The sequence below is a fragment of the Ornithorhynchus anatinus genome, chromosome 3 (genome assembly GCF_004115215.2).
Source record: "Ornithorhynchus anatinus isolate Pmale09 chromosome 3, mOrnAna1.pri.v4, whole genome shotgun sequence".
Classification (NCBI taxonomy): domain Eukaryota; kingdom Metazoa; phylum Chordata; class Mammalia; order Monotremata; family Ornithorhynchidae; genus Ornithorhynchus; species Ornithorhynchus anatinus.
The window spans coordinates 84,526,015-84,543,938 of NC_041730.1; the positions used below are offsets into that span (position 1 = coordinate 84,526,015).

A 17,924-nucleotide genomic window follows, 5' to 3' on the forward strand; every position below is an offset into this window, starting at 1 on the left:
GATAGGGAAGTCTGGGAGAGGACCGGGCTTGGGAGGGAAGATGAGGAGCTCAGTCTTGCTCATGTTGAGTTTTAGGTGGCGGGCCGACATCCAGGTGGAGACATCCCGGAGGCGGGAGGAGATGCGAGCCTGAAGGGAGGGGGAGAGGACAGGGGCGGAGATGTAGATCTGCGTGTCATCCGCGTAGAGATGGTAGTCAAAGCCGTGAGAGCGAATGAGTTTACCGAGGGAGTGAGTGTAAATGGAGAACAGAAGAGGGCCAAGAACTGACCCTTCAGGAACTCCAACAGTTAAAGGATGGGAGGGGGAGGAGGCGCCTGCGAAGGAAACCGAGAATGACCGGCCAGAGAGATAAGAGGAGAACCAGGAGAGGACGGAGTCCGTGAAGCCAAGGTGAGATAAGGTATGGAGGAGGAGGAGATGGTCGACAGTGTCAAAGGCAGCAGAGAGGTCCAGGAGGATCAGAATGGAGTAGGAGCCATTGGATTTGGCAAGAAGGAGGTCATGGGTGACCTTAGAGAGAGCAGTCTCGGTAGAGTGGAGGGGACGGAAGCCAGATTGGAGGGGTTCCAGGAGAGAATGGGAGTTAAGGAATTCTAAGCAGTGATTGTAGACGACTCATTCTAGGATTTTGGAAAGGAAGGGTAGTAGGGAGATAGGGCGATAACTGGAGGGGGACGTGGGGTCGAGAGTGGGTTTTTTTAGGATGGGGGAGACGTTTGAAGGCAGAGGGGAAGGAGCCGTTGGAGATTGAGTGGTTAAAAATAGAAGTTAAGGAAGGGAGGAGGGCAGGGGCGATGTTTTTAATAAGGTGAGGGAATGGGGTCCGAGGCACAGGTGGAGGGGGTGGCACTTGCGAGGAGGGAGGAGATCTCCTCTGAGGATACTGCAGGGAAGGATGGAAAAGTAGGGGAGATGGTTGGTGGGGGGGAGGGGAGAGGCGGAGGGGTGACTTTGGGGAGCTCAGACCTGAGGGGAGGACTTTACGGGACTCCACTTCCACAATTCCAAAAGGTGAATAACAGTAAATCCAGGCAGTATCTGATAATCCGGGTTTACTAGATTTTAGCCCAGACTCTGCCGCTAGCTGGCTTAAGCGCAGGACCCAGGGCTGAGTTTCCAAGTTGGGACAGGCAGCCACTTCAAAGGGCATTTATTGTCCAGGCCCAGCTTTCCCGGGGGTGGGTACCGCCGGCCTCAGAAACCTGTCCTGCTCGGAGGCCCGGAGACCAAAGCCTCTATTCCAGGATCCCACAAGGAGGCCGGACAGGCCAGAGAGGCATCTTACCTGACGCGTCATTACGAAGTAAGCGTACATTGCCATGGCACTTCCGTAGGTGATGAAGTAGGTGACAGGCTCCATGATGTCCCAGGAGTACTCCCACCAGGTGAGCCGGGCCAGGATGCCGAACTGGGTGGCCATGTAGGCCAGCCCGCCCCAGAGCACCAAGGTCGTCCTCTTCTCCGCTTTCCTGCTGATCTCCAGCCGCACCTACGGTCAGAGAGTCCAGCGACGCGTTCCTTAGCATAAAAGTTACAGCCGACGCAATTTAGCCCCATGAGCTCTGGGTGAGACATGCCAGGGGAACTTGGGGTTTGGGTCAGAGACGTGGGGACACACTCAGATCCTTCATGAATAGCTTTTCACCCAGATGAAGGGGGGGAATCTCTCTGCTTTGAGGTTGGGTAAGATGAGCACATCTTATTCAGACTAAATGGGCTGCCTGAGTCTGCCCACTGCAGGGCCTAATCCCAAAAGCAGTTGTGGGCTCATTCATTCATTTATTCAATCATTTTAATTGAGCTCTTACTGTGTGTAGAGTATTGTACTAAGCACTTGAAAGAGTACAATATAACAGTAAACACGGAGATTCCCTGCACACAACGAGCTCACATAAAAGACTACGTGCAACCAGCCCCTTTGCACCTCTACTACAAGCGATGGAGCCGCATCATTCTTAGGATCAAAGTTGGAACAAATGCTGAAGGTGGCTTAAGTGACCTAGGCCCTGCTCCCCATCCAAAATCATCACCTAAGTAAAAGTGAGAAATGGATCTGGATGTCCGTGCGGGACTCTTGGTCGGCGCCTATTGTCTCCGTACTTTCGACTCATCCTGAACTATACGACCAGCCTGACGACCTCGTTGACTCCACCGCCACCTCCCGATTCGAAAAAGATTAGCTCAGGCACTCCTACCTGGTCTCCCTCCTCCTCATTTTTAAAAGGTATTTATTACGTGCTTACTATGTGACAGGCACTGTTCTAAGTGCTGGAGTAGATACAAGTTAACCATGTTGGACATAGTCCGTAACCCACCAGGCGCTCACTGTCTTAATCCTCATTTTGAAGAGGAGGGAACTGAAGCCCAGAGAAGTGAAGTGACTTGCCCAAGGTCACACAGCAGACAAGGGGTTAGAACCCAGGTCCTTCTGTTTTCCAGGCTGGTGGCGCTACACACCCTGCTTCTGAGCACCTTTTCTCCTTGGAGCTGTGGTAATAATAATAATAATGTTGGTATTTGTTAAGCGCTTACTATGTGCAGAGCACTGTTCTAAGCGCTGGGGTATACAAGGTAATCAGGTTGTCTCACATGAAGCTCACAATCTTCATCCCCATTTTACAGATGAGGTAACCGAGGCACAGAGAAGTTAAGTGACTTGCCCACAGCCACACAGCTGACAAGTGGCAGAGCTGGGATTCGAACCCATGACCTCTGGCTCCCAAGCTCATGGTCTTTCCACTGAGCCACGCTGCTGGTATACTGAGTCAGCTCAGGGAGCCAGCCACAGGAAGGAGGAATTCAGGTATTAATTACAGGGACTGCAGGCTCCACATGCTGAGAGGCAGAGAAGCAGTGTGGCCTAGTGGATAGAGCACGGGCCTTGGAGTGAGAAGGACCTGGGTTCTTATTCCAACTCTGTCACATGTCTGCCAGATGATCTTGGGCAAGTCACTTCATTTCTCCAGGCCTTAATTACCTCATCTGTAAAATGGGGACTAAGAGAATGTGAGCACCATAATAATAATAATAATGATAGTAATGGTATCTGTCAAGTGCTTACTATGTGCCAGGTCCTGTGCTAAGCCCTGGAGTGGATACCCACAAATCCAGTTGGACACAGTCCCTGTCCCATATGGGGCTCATGGTCTCAATCCCCATGTTATAGATGAGGTGACTGAGGCACAGAGAAGTGAAGTGATTTGTCCAAGGTCACACAACAGACACATGGCAGAGCCGAGATTGGAAGTCATGACCTTCAGACTCCCAGAACTACGCTCTATCCACCCATGTGGTACAGGGACTGTGTCCAACCTGGTTAATCTGCATCTTCCCCAGTGCTTAGAACAGTGCTTGTAGTAAGCGCTTAACAAGTACCATAATTATTAGAACAGACAGGGGTGCCCACCGCCTTGGACTCTCACCTTTTCCAGGGGAGCCAACTGTTCCTTGAGCTCCTCGAGCTGCTCCACCAGCTCCTTCTCCTTGCTCAGCTGGTGCTGATCGATGCACAGTGTGGTGTACAGCTGCTGGACCAGGGTCTTCACATCATTCAGCGAGGCTGCGTTTTCGTGGCTTAGGAGCTCTGGGCAGAAGAGAGGAGAATTGTTGAGCAGGCCTGAACCCGAAGAAGAACCAATGGTTCGGGCCTTCATTCATTCATTCAATAGCATTTATTGAGCACTTACTATGTGCAGAGCACTGTACTAAATGGTTGGAATGTACAGTTTGGCAACAGATAATTCCTGCCCAATAATGGGCTCACAGTCTAAACCGGGGAGACAGAGAGCAAAGCAAAATGGAACAAAACAAAACAACATCATCAAGATAAATAGAACCAAAGAGATATACACATCATTAACAAAATTAATACAACAATAAATATGTACATATATCCACAAGTGCTGTGGAAAAGGAAAGGGGGTAGAGCAGAGGGAAGGAGTTGGGGAGATGGGGAGGGGAGGGGAGGAGGGGCAGAGGGAAAGGGGGGCTCAGTCTGGTAAGGCCTCCTGGAGGAGGTGAGCTCTCAGTAGGGTTTTGAGGAGGGGAAGAGAGTTAGTTTGGCGGGTGTAAGGAGGGAGGGCATTCTGGGACAGCGGTAGGACATGGCATTGCAATGGCAGCTTATCCCTCTCTGCATCGAGCAGAAACTAACTGGTGATGGCCAGTCTCCTTCCTCTTGATGCTGGCTCTGCTCCCACTTCAACCCAGTCTGTAAATTTCCCTCTTCTAATACCTACCTACTCCCGGTGCCTCGCTCTCTCCAGTGGCCTCTTGCCAGTGCCTTCCCCAGCCGGAAGCTCCCTCCCTCATCACATCCGGCAGATCCTTCTCCTCCCTCTTCACAGCCCTACTACAATCTCACCTCCTCCAGGAAGCCTTCCTGGACCAAGCACCCCTCTCCTCCTCTCATTTTCCTTCTCACCGCCTGACCTATACATTTGAGTCTCCATTCCCTAAAAACTTAGGTAGTCACTCCACACGCTCCGCTCCCTCACAACATTTATGGATATATCTTTAAGCTGTGGTTGGTCACCCTTCCCTGTAATTTATTTTAGTGTCTGTGTCCCCAGTTTAACTCAGAGCTCCTTGAACGGGAAATCACGTCTACTAACTCCATCATCCTCTCCCCAGTATCTCCAACTCCCGCTCTCATCTCACCATACACACTTCTTGTTTCTCATACTCATCATTTGTAACTTCCCCAGAGTGTTGCTGTTTTCTCCTTTCTCCTCTTTTTCTGAAGGCAGCTTCACTGGAAGAGAAGTTGCAACAGGAGCAACTTCTACAAAGTACATCATTAGAGAAGTACCGTGGCTCAGGGGAAAGAGAACAGGCCTGGAACTCAGAGGACCTGCATTCTAATCCCAGCTCTGCCACCTGGCTGCTGTGTGACCTCGGACAAGTCACTTAACTCCTCCGTGCTTCAGTTCCTCATTGGTAAAATGAGGATTCAATAGCTGTTCCGCTTCCACTTGAGACCGAGAACCCCACTGATTACTTTGTATCTCAATCAACCAGTTGTACTTATTAAGCATGTGCAAAGCAATGTATTACGCGCTTGGTAAAGCACAATAGAACAGTATAATAGAATTGGTTATATTGCCTGACCACGAGCTTTCCCTGTATTCCTTGGTCACGAGCTTAAGGTCTAGAAGGGGAGAGAGACATTAATATGAATAAATTGTGGATATATACATTAGTATGTATATGTACTATGTGCTCTGCATATAGTAAACGTGCTCAATAAATACTATTGATTGATTGACTGATTGATAAGTGCTATGGGGCTGAGGGAGGGGTGAATAAAGGAAGCAAATTGGCACAATGCAGAAGGCAGTAGGACAAGAGGAAATGAGGGCTGAGTCAGGGAAGGCCTTTTAGGAGATGTGCCTTCAGTAAGGTTTTGAAGTGGGGAGAGTATTTGTCTGTTAGATATGAAGGGTGCGTTCCTAGGCCAAAGACAGACAGTATGTGAGAAGTCAGTGGTGGGATAGACAAGATCAAGGGACAGATGACATTAGAGGAGCAAAGTGTGTGGGCTGGGTTGTAGTAGGAGAGCAATAAGGTGAGGCAGGAGGGGGCCTGGTATCTGTTCACTGCTTAAAGTGGTCAATACATAGTAAGTTCTTAACAAATATATTATTATTATTTCATAATCAATGGTATTTATTGAGCGCTTATTGTGTACAGAGCTGTTGTACAATACAACAGTGCTGGAAGACGTGATCCCAGCCAACAAGGAGCCTATAGGGGGAAACGGATATTAAAGTAAGTTAGAGGAAATGAGAGAGACTGTATATATTTTCGTTACCCTATTTATTTTGTTAATGAATTGTACATCGCCTTGATTCTATTTAGTTGCCATTGTTTTTACGAGATGTTCTTCCCCTTGACGCTGTTTATTGCCATTGTTCTTGTCTGTCCGTCTCCCCCGATTAGACTGTAAGCCCGTCAAACGGCAGGGACTGTCTCTATCTGTTGCCGACTTGTTCATCCCAAGCGCTTAGTACAGTGCTCTGCACATAGTAAGCGCTCAATAAATACTATTGAATGAATGAAAGGATATGCGTCATTATCGAATTTTAAAAGTTGGCCCAGCCTCATGAGCACAGATGAAGGCCCCCATCCCGAGAGACACCAGAGAAATCCCCCTGCTCAGGAAATTGTCTGCTTCCCCCACAGACTGTAAGCCCTCTGGGGACAGGGAAAGAGTCTACCAACTCGAACTGTACTTTCCTAAGTGCTTAGTACAGTGCTTTGAACATAGTAAGCGCTCAACAAATACCACTGAGTGACTGATTTTGGCCTGGGCTTGCCAGCAGTCCTGCCAATCAGTCAATCATATTTCTTGGGACTTACTGGTATGCAGAGCACTGTATTAAGCACTTGAGAGAATATAATAGTGTAAGAGACGCATTCCTTTCTCACATTGAGCTTACAGCCTAGAGAGAGGTGGGACATGCTCTGAGCCACAGGACTTTTGCGGACATTTCAAGCCCTTAGAGAAGTGTTGTTTTTCGGGGTCCTGCCCCTCAACCAATAAAAGTGCCATCTCTGCTATTCTTCCAATTCTCAATGGGCTTTCTTATACTCTTAATGTTCCCGGTAGCCTGGAGCACTGAAGACAAGTGCTCATGAACACTCCAAAGCTCGAAAGGACAGAAGATCAAACCCCGCCATCTAGCATCTTTTGGTTCACGCAGTGCTTCTAGTAACCCGAAGATTCTGTCAGACGGCTTGTCTGATCTTGGCTGGGAGAAGGACGAAAAGCTAGAAATCTGCCAGACATAAATCTCTTTCAGCTTTAAATCTCAGTTATCTCAAAGTGACACCTCAGCCTCCCTCTGGTGGTTCACGCAGCCAGAACAAAACTCCTGCATTGTGGGCCCTCCTTGGGACAGAGACCGTATCTAATTCCCACATGTGCATTCTTTCCCAGCACTTAGAACAGCACTCTGCTCACAGTAAGCGCTTAATCAATACTTTCCCTACTGATACTACTGCTTCTAGAAAATAGTCAGCCTCCTCTAAATGGTAAAGAAGCCGCTGCCAGAATTAACGGTGAGTCTGAAGTGATCTTCAAGGACCTCCTAAAGTACAGTTAGGCTGTAAGTCCGTCAATGGGCAGGGACTGCCTCTGTTGCCGATTTGTATATTCCAAGTGCTTAGTACAGTGCTCTGCACATAGTAAGCGCTCAATAAATACTATTGAATGAATGAATGAATAATAATCCAACTCATCTCAAAAATATGGGGAAACTAGCAAATGACAAGGCTGAGCCTCTTTGGGAGATGTTTCAAAAGGCAGGAGAAGTTGGGGCTGCAGAAATCATTGGAAATCATCCCAGGGTGCTAGAACACACTCACCCATGGCCAACAGCCAAAGTTGCCACGACTCCTCTACAGTTCCTGAGCAGAAGCTCCAAACACCCTCACTTTGGCTGTTCTCACTCTTCGTAAGATGATTTTGCAGTGTTTCAGAGAAACCTAAGCCACCAAATGGCCACCACCCCCTGCATCAAGCAGAAACACCTTGACCCCTGGATTTAAAACACCCTGTAAGCTCCCTGCCTCCTACTTATCCACTCTCCTCTCTCACTACATTCCAGCTTGTGCTATTCCTTCCTCTCAACCAACCTAATAGGCCTCGTTCTCATCCCTCCTGATGCTGGGCTCTGGTGCACATCCTTCCTGCTGCCTGTAGCGCTCTCCCCTTTCCAATCTGTCACACCACATCTATACGCATTTTCAAAGCCAATCCGCAATCACATCCCGACTAGAAGACGTTCCCCAGTTGATTCTCGGCTTATGTCTCCGCTACTGTCTCCATTTCCATATCACTTAAGCACCTAGGCAGGGAACCTGTCTGATATATTGTTATATTGTACTCTCCCAAGCATTTAGTGCCATGCTCTGCACACAGTAAGTGTTCAATAAATACACAACCTTCCTTAGCATATAGGTACATATCTCACACACCCTATTAGTTAAACAATAGGGAACTACTTGGTAATAGGGGCTTGGGAGTCAGAAGGATCAGGGTTCTAATCTTGGCTCCACCTCTTGTCTTCTGTGTGACCTCAGGCAAATCACTTCACTTCTCTGTGCCTCAGTTACCTGTTACCTAACCTGTAAAATGGGGATTAAGACTGTGAGCACCATGGGGGTCATGGACTGTGTCCAATCTAATTAGCTTGTATCAACTCTAATGTTCAATATAGCGCCTGTTGCCTAGTAAGTGCTTAACAAATACTATTAAAAAAAAAAGGAAAAGCACAAACTCATCTATGCATCCCCAATTTTCCTTCTTCCTCCAGTCTGCAATTTCTTTTAGTTTCCATCTTCACAACTAGGCTGTAAACTCCATGGGGGTACGGATCACATCTACTAATTCTATTGTGCTCTCTCTAACACTCAGTACCATGCTGTGCACAAAGGAGTTCAATAAACGCTTGACTGATTCCCCCTACCCCTAAAAGATGTGTGGGTACCCCTACCTCGGAATGTTTGTCCTCCTATTCTCTACATTTGGAAATCAGTCTTGGCATTCGCTGTGCTAATGATGGGAAGAGAGTATCAATTTTGGAAAACCATGTAGTTGAAGTTTTAATAAAGCTAATGGTTTCAGATGTTAATGGGCAAACCGTCGCCAAGACCCAATAAACAGTTTGAGAGAGAAGGATCAGAGGGAGACTCAGGGTAGAGATGTCAGATTTCAGACCTTCCTGATGAGACAGCACTTAGAGCCCTGGCCGGCTCCGAGAGGGGCCTCTGTCTCGTCAGCCCTTCCCGACAGCATATTGTCCTGAAGCTGTGTCCAAACGTCCATAAACCTGACTTATTTGGCACTGAAAGTGAGGAGCAGCCAGGGGGAGATGAAGGAAAATAGAGGAAAAGAAAAGCTTCGGTTTTCTTAAAAGCACCCACTCTGGCTGATCTGAATATGCTTCCTTTCATAAACCGCAGTTACGTTTCATTTTGCTAGCTAGACTTTGTTTCCACAAGGTGACCACTCTTTGAGCAAAGAGGCAGAGAGAGCGTGGAACTTGGGGGGCAAATCTGCTGCTAGAGCAGCTGAGCCCAACTCCAGCTCCTGAACAGGAAATACAAATTTTGGGATGGTGGTCTTGCATGGTGACCTCTGGTTATTTGCTGTGCATAATGCCACGGGTGCCACTAAACTACGGTATTCACCGACAATTTGATGGAAGATTTTTTTTTTTTTTACAAAAGGTCATTTAAAGTCATTCCAAAAGTAATGGGGTTAAATAGGAAATATCTTCAAATGATTTTTTAAATCCTTCGATGACTTTTTAAACGTGCCTCCTCCCAACCGGCCACTGGATGCTTACCTCTCTTTGGCGGTCGGACCTGGTAGGATAAATCGTTAATGACCAGCTTGAAGTCATCAAGGAGCAGGAGGTCAATCCCTGTGGATGAGGCTACTCGGGCGCCATCTACGGGAAATTCAGATAAAACAAAGGGGATGATCGGAGATCATTTCTCATTCTCATTACTGAGCGCTTACTATGTGCACAGCACTGTACTAAGCGCTTGGAATGTACAATTGGGCAACAGATAGCGACAATCCCTGCCCAATGACGGGCTCTCAAGCTTGGCAGTACCAGCGACACTTCTCTAGACGGTATGCTCCCCTCTAGACTGGAAGCTCACCGAGGGCGGGGAATAATAATGGTGGTATTTGTTAAGCGCTTACTATGTGCCAAGCACTGTTCTAAGCGCTGGGGGGGTACAAGGTGATCAGGTTGTCCCCCGTGGGGCTCACAGTCTTCATCCCCATTTTCCAGATGAGGTAACTGAGGCACAGAGAAGTGAAGTGACTTGCCCAAAGTCATACATTTGGCAAGTGGCAGAGCAGAGTTTTGAATCCATGACCTCTGACTCCTAAGCCCGGGCTCTTTCCACTGAGTCACGCTGCTTCTCTTGAGCCACGCTGCTTGTGCCTACCAACTCTGATATACCGTACTCTCCCAAATTCTTAGTACAGCGGTCTGCACACAGCACATGCTCAATAAGTACCACTGATTGACTGATTGACAGTAACAGAATTTACTAAGCTCCTACTGGCTAAGACCACTGTACCAAATGCTGGGAGAGAATAAACAGCAGGGAATTGGATGTGGCCCTTGTCCCTCAGGGGGTTCACAATCTAAAGGTGAGGGAAGGAAGGAAGGAGAGAAGGGGAGGGGGCGGTCATGAATCCCTGAGGGTGTTGAGGAACTGTGAAGTTACTGAGATTGGCAGGAGGGCCTCCACCACCCCCATCATGTGCCCCTTCCCTCAGGGAGTCTTAGGGTGACAGGTCCCCCCCAGCTTTAATAGCCTCCCAGGCAATTTCACGTGTAATCCATCCCCCTCCCAACCCCAACCACCACACACACACTTTTGTCTTTGCACAGCACATCACAGAGTATAGCTGAGTTAAAGATTGTATGGAGAAGGGATTTGGGAGTGGAGGAAGAATGGGAGGTGGGAGAGGGGAAGGAAGAGGAGAGAGAAAAAGGTCATGGGGCTGAAAAATGGTGAACTGCTAGTCTACAACGATCACGTCAAAATGTCAAGGAAAGGTGGCTCTTGAAATTTTAGAGACAGGCCGAGCCCTGGGTCTTTTCCACAGATTTCCTTTTTTTAATAGTATTTGTTAAAGACTTACTATGAGCCAGGCACTGTACTAAGTGCTGGAGTAGATACAAGCTTAATCAGGTTGGACACAGTCCATGACCCACATGGGGCTCCAAAGCTTAATCCTCCTTTTACAGATGAGGTTACAGAGGCCTCAAGACTTGCTCAAGGTCACATAGCATACAAGTGGCAGAGTTGGGATTAGAACCCAGGCCCTCTGGCTCTCAGGTCTGTGCTCTATCCACTAGGCAACACTTTCTTCCTCTGAAATTTGACAGCTTGTCTAAAAATCAGCTGCTTATAAACCACCTCATCTCTTGATTTGATGCCCAGGCTGTCTTCCAAGGTGCCAGCAGTAATTTCCTTTTAAGAACTTTACTCAAAATACCTTAAAAGCCTTTCTTTGCATGTAATGTATGCCTGAATTTAAGCTGGGGGCAACGGTGGAAAAATGAATGGATTTGACCAAGGTTGGTGGAAAGAAACCACTACTCTGTACTTTGTGGTTCCTGATTGTATGATCCAACTCCATTCCCTCTCCCGAGCACATGCTGGGCCCCGGGTGGCTTTAAAGCCCAATCGATCCATCAATCAGTGGTATTTATTGAGTGCTTACTGTGTGCAGACCACTGCATTGAGCACTTGAGAAAGTACAATATAATACAGTTGGTAGACACACTCTTCTAGACCGTATGCTCGTTGTGGGCAGGGAACTTGTCTACCGACTTTGCTATACTGTACTCTCCCAAGTGCTCAGTAAAGTCGTCTGCATAGAGTAAGGACTCAATAAATACCACTGATTGGTTGAGAGGGGTCGGACATTGAAATAATTTATAGATAGGGGAAATAGTGAGAAACAGCCAGGTCTAGTGGATGCAGCACAGGTCTGGGAGTCAGAAGGTCATGGTCCTAATCCCGGCCCCACCCCTTGTCTGCTATGTGATCTTGGGCAGGTCATTTCACTTCTCTGTGCCTCAGTTACCTCATCTATAAAATGGAAATTAAGACTGTGAGCCCCACATGGGACAGGGACTGCGTCCAACCCGATTTGCTCGTGTCCACACCAGCACTTGGTACAGTGCCTGGCTCAAAGTAAGTGCTTGACAAATGCCACAATCATTATTTATTATTTATCTCGATCACTGGAGCCCGCCGGGCACTGCCAGGAGATTGAGCGATCACTTCCTTTGATGTCTATAAGCCAGAGCTCCAGAACTCCAAGAACTCCTTCACTCCAAAAATAATAATAATTACGGTATTTGTTAAGCACTTACTTTTGCCAGGCACTGTACTAAGCACTGGGGTCGATACATGCAAATTGGGTTGGATACACTCCCTGTCCCACGTAGGGTTCACAGTCTCAATCCCTATTTTACAGATGAGGGAACTGAGGCCCAGAGAACCTGCCAGTGAAGTGACTTGCCTAAGGTCACACAACAAGTTTGACCAAAGGAGAAGTTTGGTCCTGCTCATCTTAAGCGATCGAAGAATTCTGGGGAAGGAAGGAAGGAAGGGCCTGGGGAAATCTGTGTTCATTTGGGCGGGGGCAGACTGTACCTTGAGAGTAGATGGCCACCCGGTCAATCCCCCGGTCTTCCTCCTGAAGCTGTCGGAGAAACACGCCCACGGAGTCTGAGATAGGTTTGAGGGTAAACTGGCAGCGCTCACGCCGGGACGGCAGCCTCACAGAGATCACAGGTAACCCGTTTTGGTACACGACCGTCACGTCTGAGGGAGAGGAAGAAAGAACCTCGATGACCTGAGCCGACCCGGCAGGAAGTTCAACACAAGCTCTGGTTGGGAGCTTTGATTTTCAACGAGCGACAGGGAGTCACGGCAGATTTTCACAAAAACGTTACCATCTACTGGATGTCAGAACATCATTTGAAATAATAGCCTGGGGGTTGGAAGCCAGAAGGGAGGCTGTTATAACACAGGAGAGATAAGAGTGGATACCAAGGGAGGATTTGTTGTGTGACTGTGGGCAAGTCACTTAACTTCTCTGTGGCTCAGTTCCCTCATTTGTAAAATGGAGATTAAGACTGTGAGCCTCACGTGGGACAACCTGATTACCCTGTATCTACCCCAGTGCTTAGAACAGTGCTCTGCACATAGTAAGCGCTTAACAAATACCAACATTATTATTATTTGGTTAGGGAGGAAAGGATGAGGTCCTTTCAGTTTTTTTAAAGGGTATTTGTTAAGTGCTTACTATGTGTCAAACATTATTCTAAGCACTGGGATAGGTACGAGTGAATTAAGTTGGACACAGTCATGTGGCTCACAGTCGAAGTAGGAGGGAGAACAGGAGACCCGAGGCACAGAGAAGTGAAGTGACTTGCCTAAGATCACTCAACAAGGATTTGGCAGAGCTGGGATTAGAACCCTGGTCATTCATTCATTCAATAGTATTTATTGAGCGCTTACTGTGTGCAGAGCACTACACTAAGCGCTTGGAATGGATGATTTGGCAACAGATAGAGACAATCCCTGCCCAACAACGGGCTCACAGTCCTCTGACTCCCAGTCCCATGCTCTTTCTACTAGGTCACACTGCTTCCTCTTGCAAAGGAAGACCCTGCAGGACTTCAAGACAGATGGTACAGGAGGTAAGAAGGAAGAAGGGGCCCAGAGTTGACAGCTGGTGGGACAGGGAGGGTGGTGGGGGTAGTGTTGTCAACAGGAATGAGTTAGGAGGAGGACTGGGTTTAAGACGGTCACTTGGAGGTCTCGGCAGCACAAGGTCACAATCAATCAATCAATCAAGGGTATCTATTGAGCACTTACTGCGTGCAGCGCACTCTACTAAGCACTCGGGAGAACACAAAAGAGTTGGTAGATACGTTCCCTGCCCACACTGAGCTTAGAGGCAATGTATCCGACACACTGATGCTGTAAGAAAATTGCTATAGAGCTACCTGTGCTGGGGTTGCCTCAGGGCAAGGCAAAGGGGTCCTGAATTGACAGGCTGATAATAATAATTGTGGTACTTAAGCGCTCATTATGCACCAGGCACTGTACTAAGCTTTGGGGTGGATGCATGCAAATCAGGCTGACAGTCTCTGTCCCAGTCTCAATTCCCATTTTACAGATAATAATGTTGGTATTTGTTAAGCGCTTACTATGTGCAGAGCACTGTTCTAAGCGCTGGGGTAGACACAGGGGAATTGGGTTGTCCCACGTGGGGCTCACAGTCTTCACCCTCATTTTACAGATGAGGGAACTGAGGCACAGAGAAGTGAAGTGACTTGCCCACAGTCACATGGCTGACAAGTGGCAGAGCTGGGATTCGAACTCATGAGCCCTGACTCCAAAGCCTGTGCTCTTTCCACTGCACCACGCTACAGATGAAGGAACTGAGGCACAGAAGTAAAGTGACTTGCCCAAGGTCATGCAGCAGACAAATGGCAGAGCCAGGATTAGCAGCCCTGACTGCCTTATAGGGGTCTGGACAACTCTTCTAGACTGTAAACTCATGTGGGCACAGTGTCTGTTATTCTGTACTCTCCCAAGCGCTCAGTGGAAAGAGCCTGGGCTTCGGAGTCAGGGGTCATGGGTTCGACTCCTGGCTCTGCCACTTGCCAGCTGTGTGACCGTGGGCAAGTCATTTAACTTCTCTGTGCCTCAGTTACCTCATCTGTAAAATGGGGATTAACTGTGAGCCTCACGTGGGACAACCTGATTACCCTGTATCTACCCCAGCGCTTAGAACAGTGCTCTGCACATAGTAAGCGCTTAACAAACACCAACATTATTATTATTACAGAGTTCTGCACACAATAAGCACTCAATAAATACCATCGACAGACTGACTGACTCTTTGAACAAGATTCGAGATGGAAACGGAGATTCCAGATGCAAGCGCTCAGGAGACTTGAGAGCACCCAGTTTCAGCGGGTGCCGAGACCCCGACAATACTTTTCATCAGGTTCTCACTCATCGGCTAGGAACTGAAAAAGCCTGCGTGATGTACAGAACACTTGGCCATGTTCTTTCACGTTCTGAACGCCTATAACTAATCAAAGGAATTCTACAGAGACTGAGTTCTTTACAAAAAGTCTACTTTCTCTTTTTTGAGGAGGAAGGGGAATTTTGTTCTGATAAAATATGTAACACTCGCTATATCTTCAAAGACAAAGCCCACCCCAAAATATTTTAGAACGATGCCTGACAACATGTGGCAGTGCCCCGGGGCAGCCAACGATCAATGGCATTTGCTGCACGCCTCCTGTGGGTAGAGCAATCTACCAATCAGTCAATGGCATTTACTGAGGACTCATTATGTGCACAGCACTGTAATAATAATAATAATAATGTTGGTATGTGTTAAGCACTAACTATGTGCAGAGCACTGTTCTAAGCGCTGGGGTAGATACAGGGTAACCACGTTGTCCCACATGAGGCTCATAGTCTTCATCCCCATTTTACAGATGAGGTAACTGAGGCACAGAGAAGTTAAGTGACTTGCCCATAGTCACACAGCTGACAAGTGGCAGAGCCGGGACTCGAACCCATGACCTCTGACTCCCAAACCCAGGCTCTTAAGTGTTTGGGGCAGTACAATAAAACAGAGTTGGTAGACAGTCCCTGCTCATAATTATTATTATGGTATTTGTTAGGCGCTTACTATGTGCCAAGCACTGTTTTAAGCGCTGGGCTAGATACAAGGTAATCAGTTTGTCGCACATGGGGCTCACGGTCTTAATCCCTATTTTACAGATGAGGTAACTGAGGCACAGAGAAGTTGAGTGGCTTGCCCAAGGTCACACAGCAGACAAGTGGCAGAGCCGGGATTAGAATTCACGTCCTCTGACTCCCAAATCCACGCTCCTGCCACTAAGCCACACTGCTTCCAGACATTAATATAAAGAAATTACGGATATAATAATAATGTTGGTATTTGTTAAGCGCTTACTATGTGCCAAGCACTGTTCTAAGCGCTGGGGTAGACACTGGGGAATCAGGTTGTCCCACGTGGGGCTCACAGTCTTAATCCCCATTTTACAGATGAGGGAACTGAGGCACCGAGAAGTGAAGTGACTTGCCCAAAGTCACACAGCTGACAAATGGCCGAGCAGGGATTTGAACCCATGACCTCTGACTCCAAAGCCCGTGCTCTTGTATATAAGTGCTGTGAGGCTGGGGGTGAGTGAATAAAGGGAGCAAATGAGGGTGACGCAGAAGGGAGTGGGAGAGGAGGAAATGAGGGCTTGGCAGAGAAGGCCTCTCAGAGAGCACTGAATTAAGTACAGGAAGTACTAGGAAGCAGTGTAGTCTAGTGGAAACAGCATGGGTCTGGGAGTCAAAGGACCTGAGTTCTAATCCTGGCTCTGCCACCTACCTACTGTGTGACCTTAGGCAAGTCACTTCACTTCTCTGGGAGTCAGTTACCTCATCTGTAAAACAGGGATTAAGACTGTGAACCGTATGAGGGACAGGAACTGTGTCTAACCCAATTATCTTGTATCTTCCCCAGAATTAGCACACACATTCCCTGCCCATGGAGGAGGGAGATGGAGAATAAAAAGGGACCCAGAACTGAGGCTTGAGGGTCTCCTACAGTTAGAGTGTGGGAGGCAAAGGAGGAGCCTCAGAGGGAGTCAGTTCCCTCACCACCAATTGTATTTATTGAGTGCTTACTACGGCAGAGCACTATATTAAGCGCTTGGAAGGGTATAATACAACAGAAGTCGCAGACATGTTCCTGCCCATAGTGAGCTTACAGTCAAGAGGGAGAGATCAGACTGTCTTGGACTTGTCTGTCTCCAGAGTCTATTAATAATAACAGTAATAATAATGATGGTATTTGTTAAGCACTTACTATGTGCCAAATACTGTACAAAGCGCTGGGGTGTTTAGAAGCAAATTGAATCAGACACAGTCCCTGTCCCACGTGGGTCTCACAGTCTCTGTCCCTATTTTACAGATGAGGTAACTGAGGCTCTGAGAAGTGAAGTGCCTTGCCCAAGATGACACAGCAGACAAGTGGCAGAGCCGGAATTAGAACCCATGATCTTCTGACTCCCTGGCCTGTGCTCTATCCACTGTGCCTAGCGGAGGAGGAGGAGGGTGTGTGTGTTTGTGTGTGTGCGTTCGTCCGTGTGCATTCCCGTTCCAAAGGCAATGACAACCAAGGCTACGTTCTCTGGATCTACCCCGGTGGCTCTCGAACGGTCAACCTCCCAACCTGAGCTGTGTAGTTGAGAATAAAATCTGCACCCAAAGGGATCAAAGGTAGAAGTAGTAGAACCGGGTCTCATGATCCATCAGCTTCATGTCTTTCAGGCTTTTTCAAAACTTTGGCTTCATGAGTCAGAACTTCGGCTGCCAGGGCAGCATTCGACTTGGTAGTAGTTAGCCAGGAGAGACTTGAGGTCGGGCAGGGAGGGCCCGGCCTTAACCCAATCTGACTCACTCCTTCCTCGGGCAGCAGGAGTTATGTTGCTTTGAGGTAGAAGGGGGAAATGTGTAAGCAGAAGCCACCCACTTTTACACTGCTGTTCTCTCTCTTTCGCTCTTCAAAGTATCATCCACCCCTGAGCTATAATATATTGATTTCTATTAATGTTTGACTCCACCCTAGACTATAAAGTCGTTGTGGGCAGGGAACGGGTCTGTTTATTAATGTATTGTACTCTCCCAAGTACTCAGCACAGTGCTCTGCACAGTTTGCAGCGTGGCTTAGTGGATAGAGCCAGGGCTTGGGAGTCAGAGGTCGTGGGTTCTAATTCCAGCTCCACCACTTAACAGCTGTGACTTTGGGCAAGTCACTTAACTTCTCTGGGCCTCTGTTACCTCATCTATAACATGGGGATGAAGACTGTGAGCACCACATGGGACAACCTGATTACTCTGTATCTACCCCCGTGCTTAGAACAGTGTTTGGCACATAGTAAGCCCTTAACAAATACCATCATCATCATCAGTAAGCACTCAATAAATACAACTGACTATATGCAGCTACGTCAAACCAGCCCCTCTCCATCTGCAGCACTGGTGCTCCTTCAAGTCCCACCCATAAAACAGCCTGTAGCCACATATGCCCCAAGTGCATTTCCCCAAGGCCCCACTGAGAAGTCATATGGGTGATTCTTGGTTTCTTTCGTCAAAAAGGGCTGCCTGCCCGCCTCCCACCTCTGTCTGCGCTTACCGACCCTGCATTCCCTGTTCTGGGCGGGGGGGAAGCCCCTAAGGCGGGAGCGAGTGCTGTCAGTCTAAGGGCCATACATGGCTCAGGACGAGCCTCTCATGGGCCCTGCAGGCCTTTAAATCTTCAC

General features: G+C 48.0%; 1 protein-coding gene across 1 annotated transcript in view; it reads right to left on the reverse strand.

The window, feature by feature from the left end:
* Nucleotides 1–17,924, reverse strand: part of MCU (mitochondrial calcium uniporter) — a 177,472-nt gene that overhangs the window by 12,093 nt on the left and 147,455 nt on the right. The window contains exons 3-6 of the mRNA XM_029060177.1: nt 12,205–12,375; nt 9,357–9,461; nt 3,426–3,586; nt 1,289–1,492 (exon numbers count right to left, since the gene is read on the reverse strand). Coding sequence (XP_028916010.1) covers nt 1,289–1,492; nt 3,426–3,586; nt 9,357–9,461; nt 12,205–12,375 — 641 coding nt within the window. The remainder of the gene's footprint in view (nt 1–1,288; nt 1,493–3,425; nt 3,587–9,356; nt 9,462–12,204; nt 12,376–17,924) is intronic.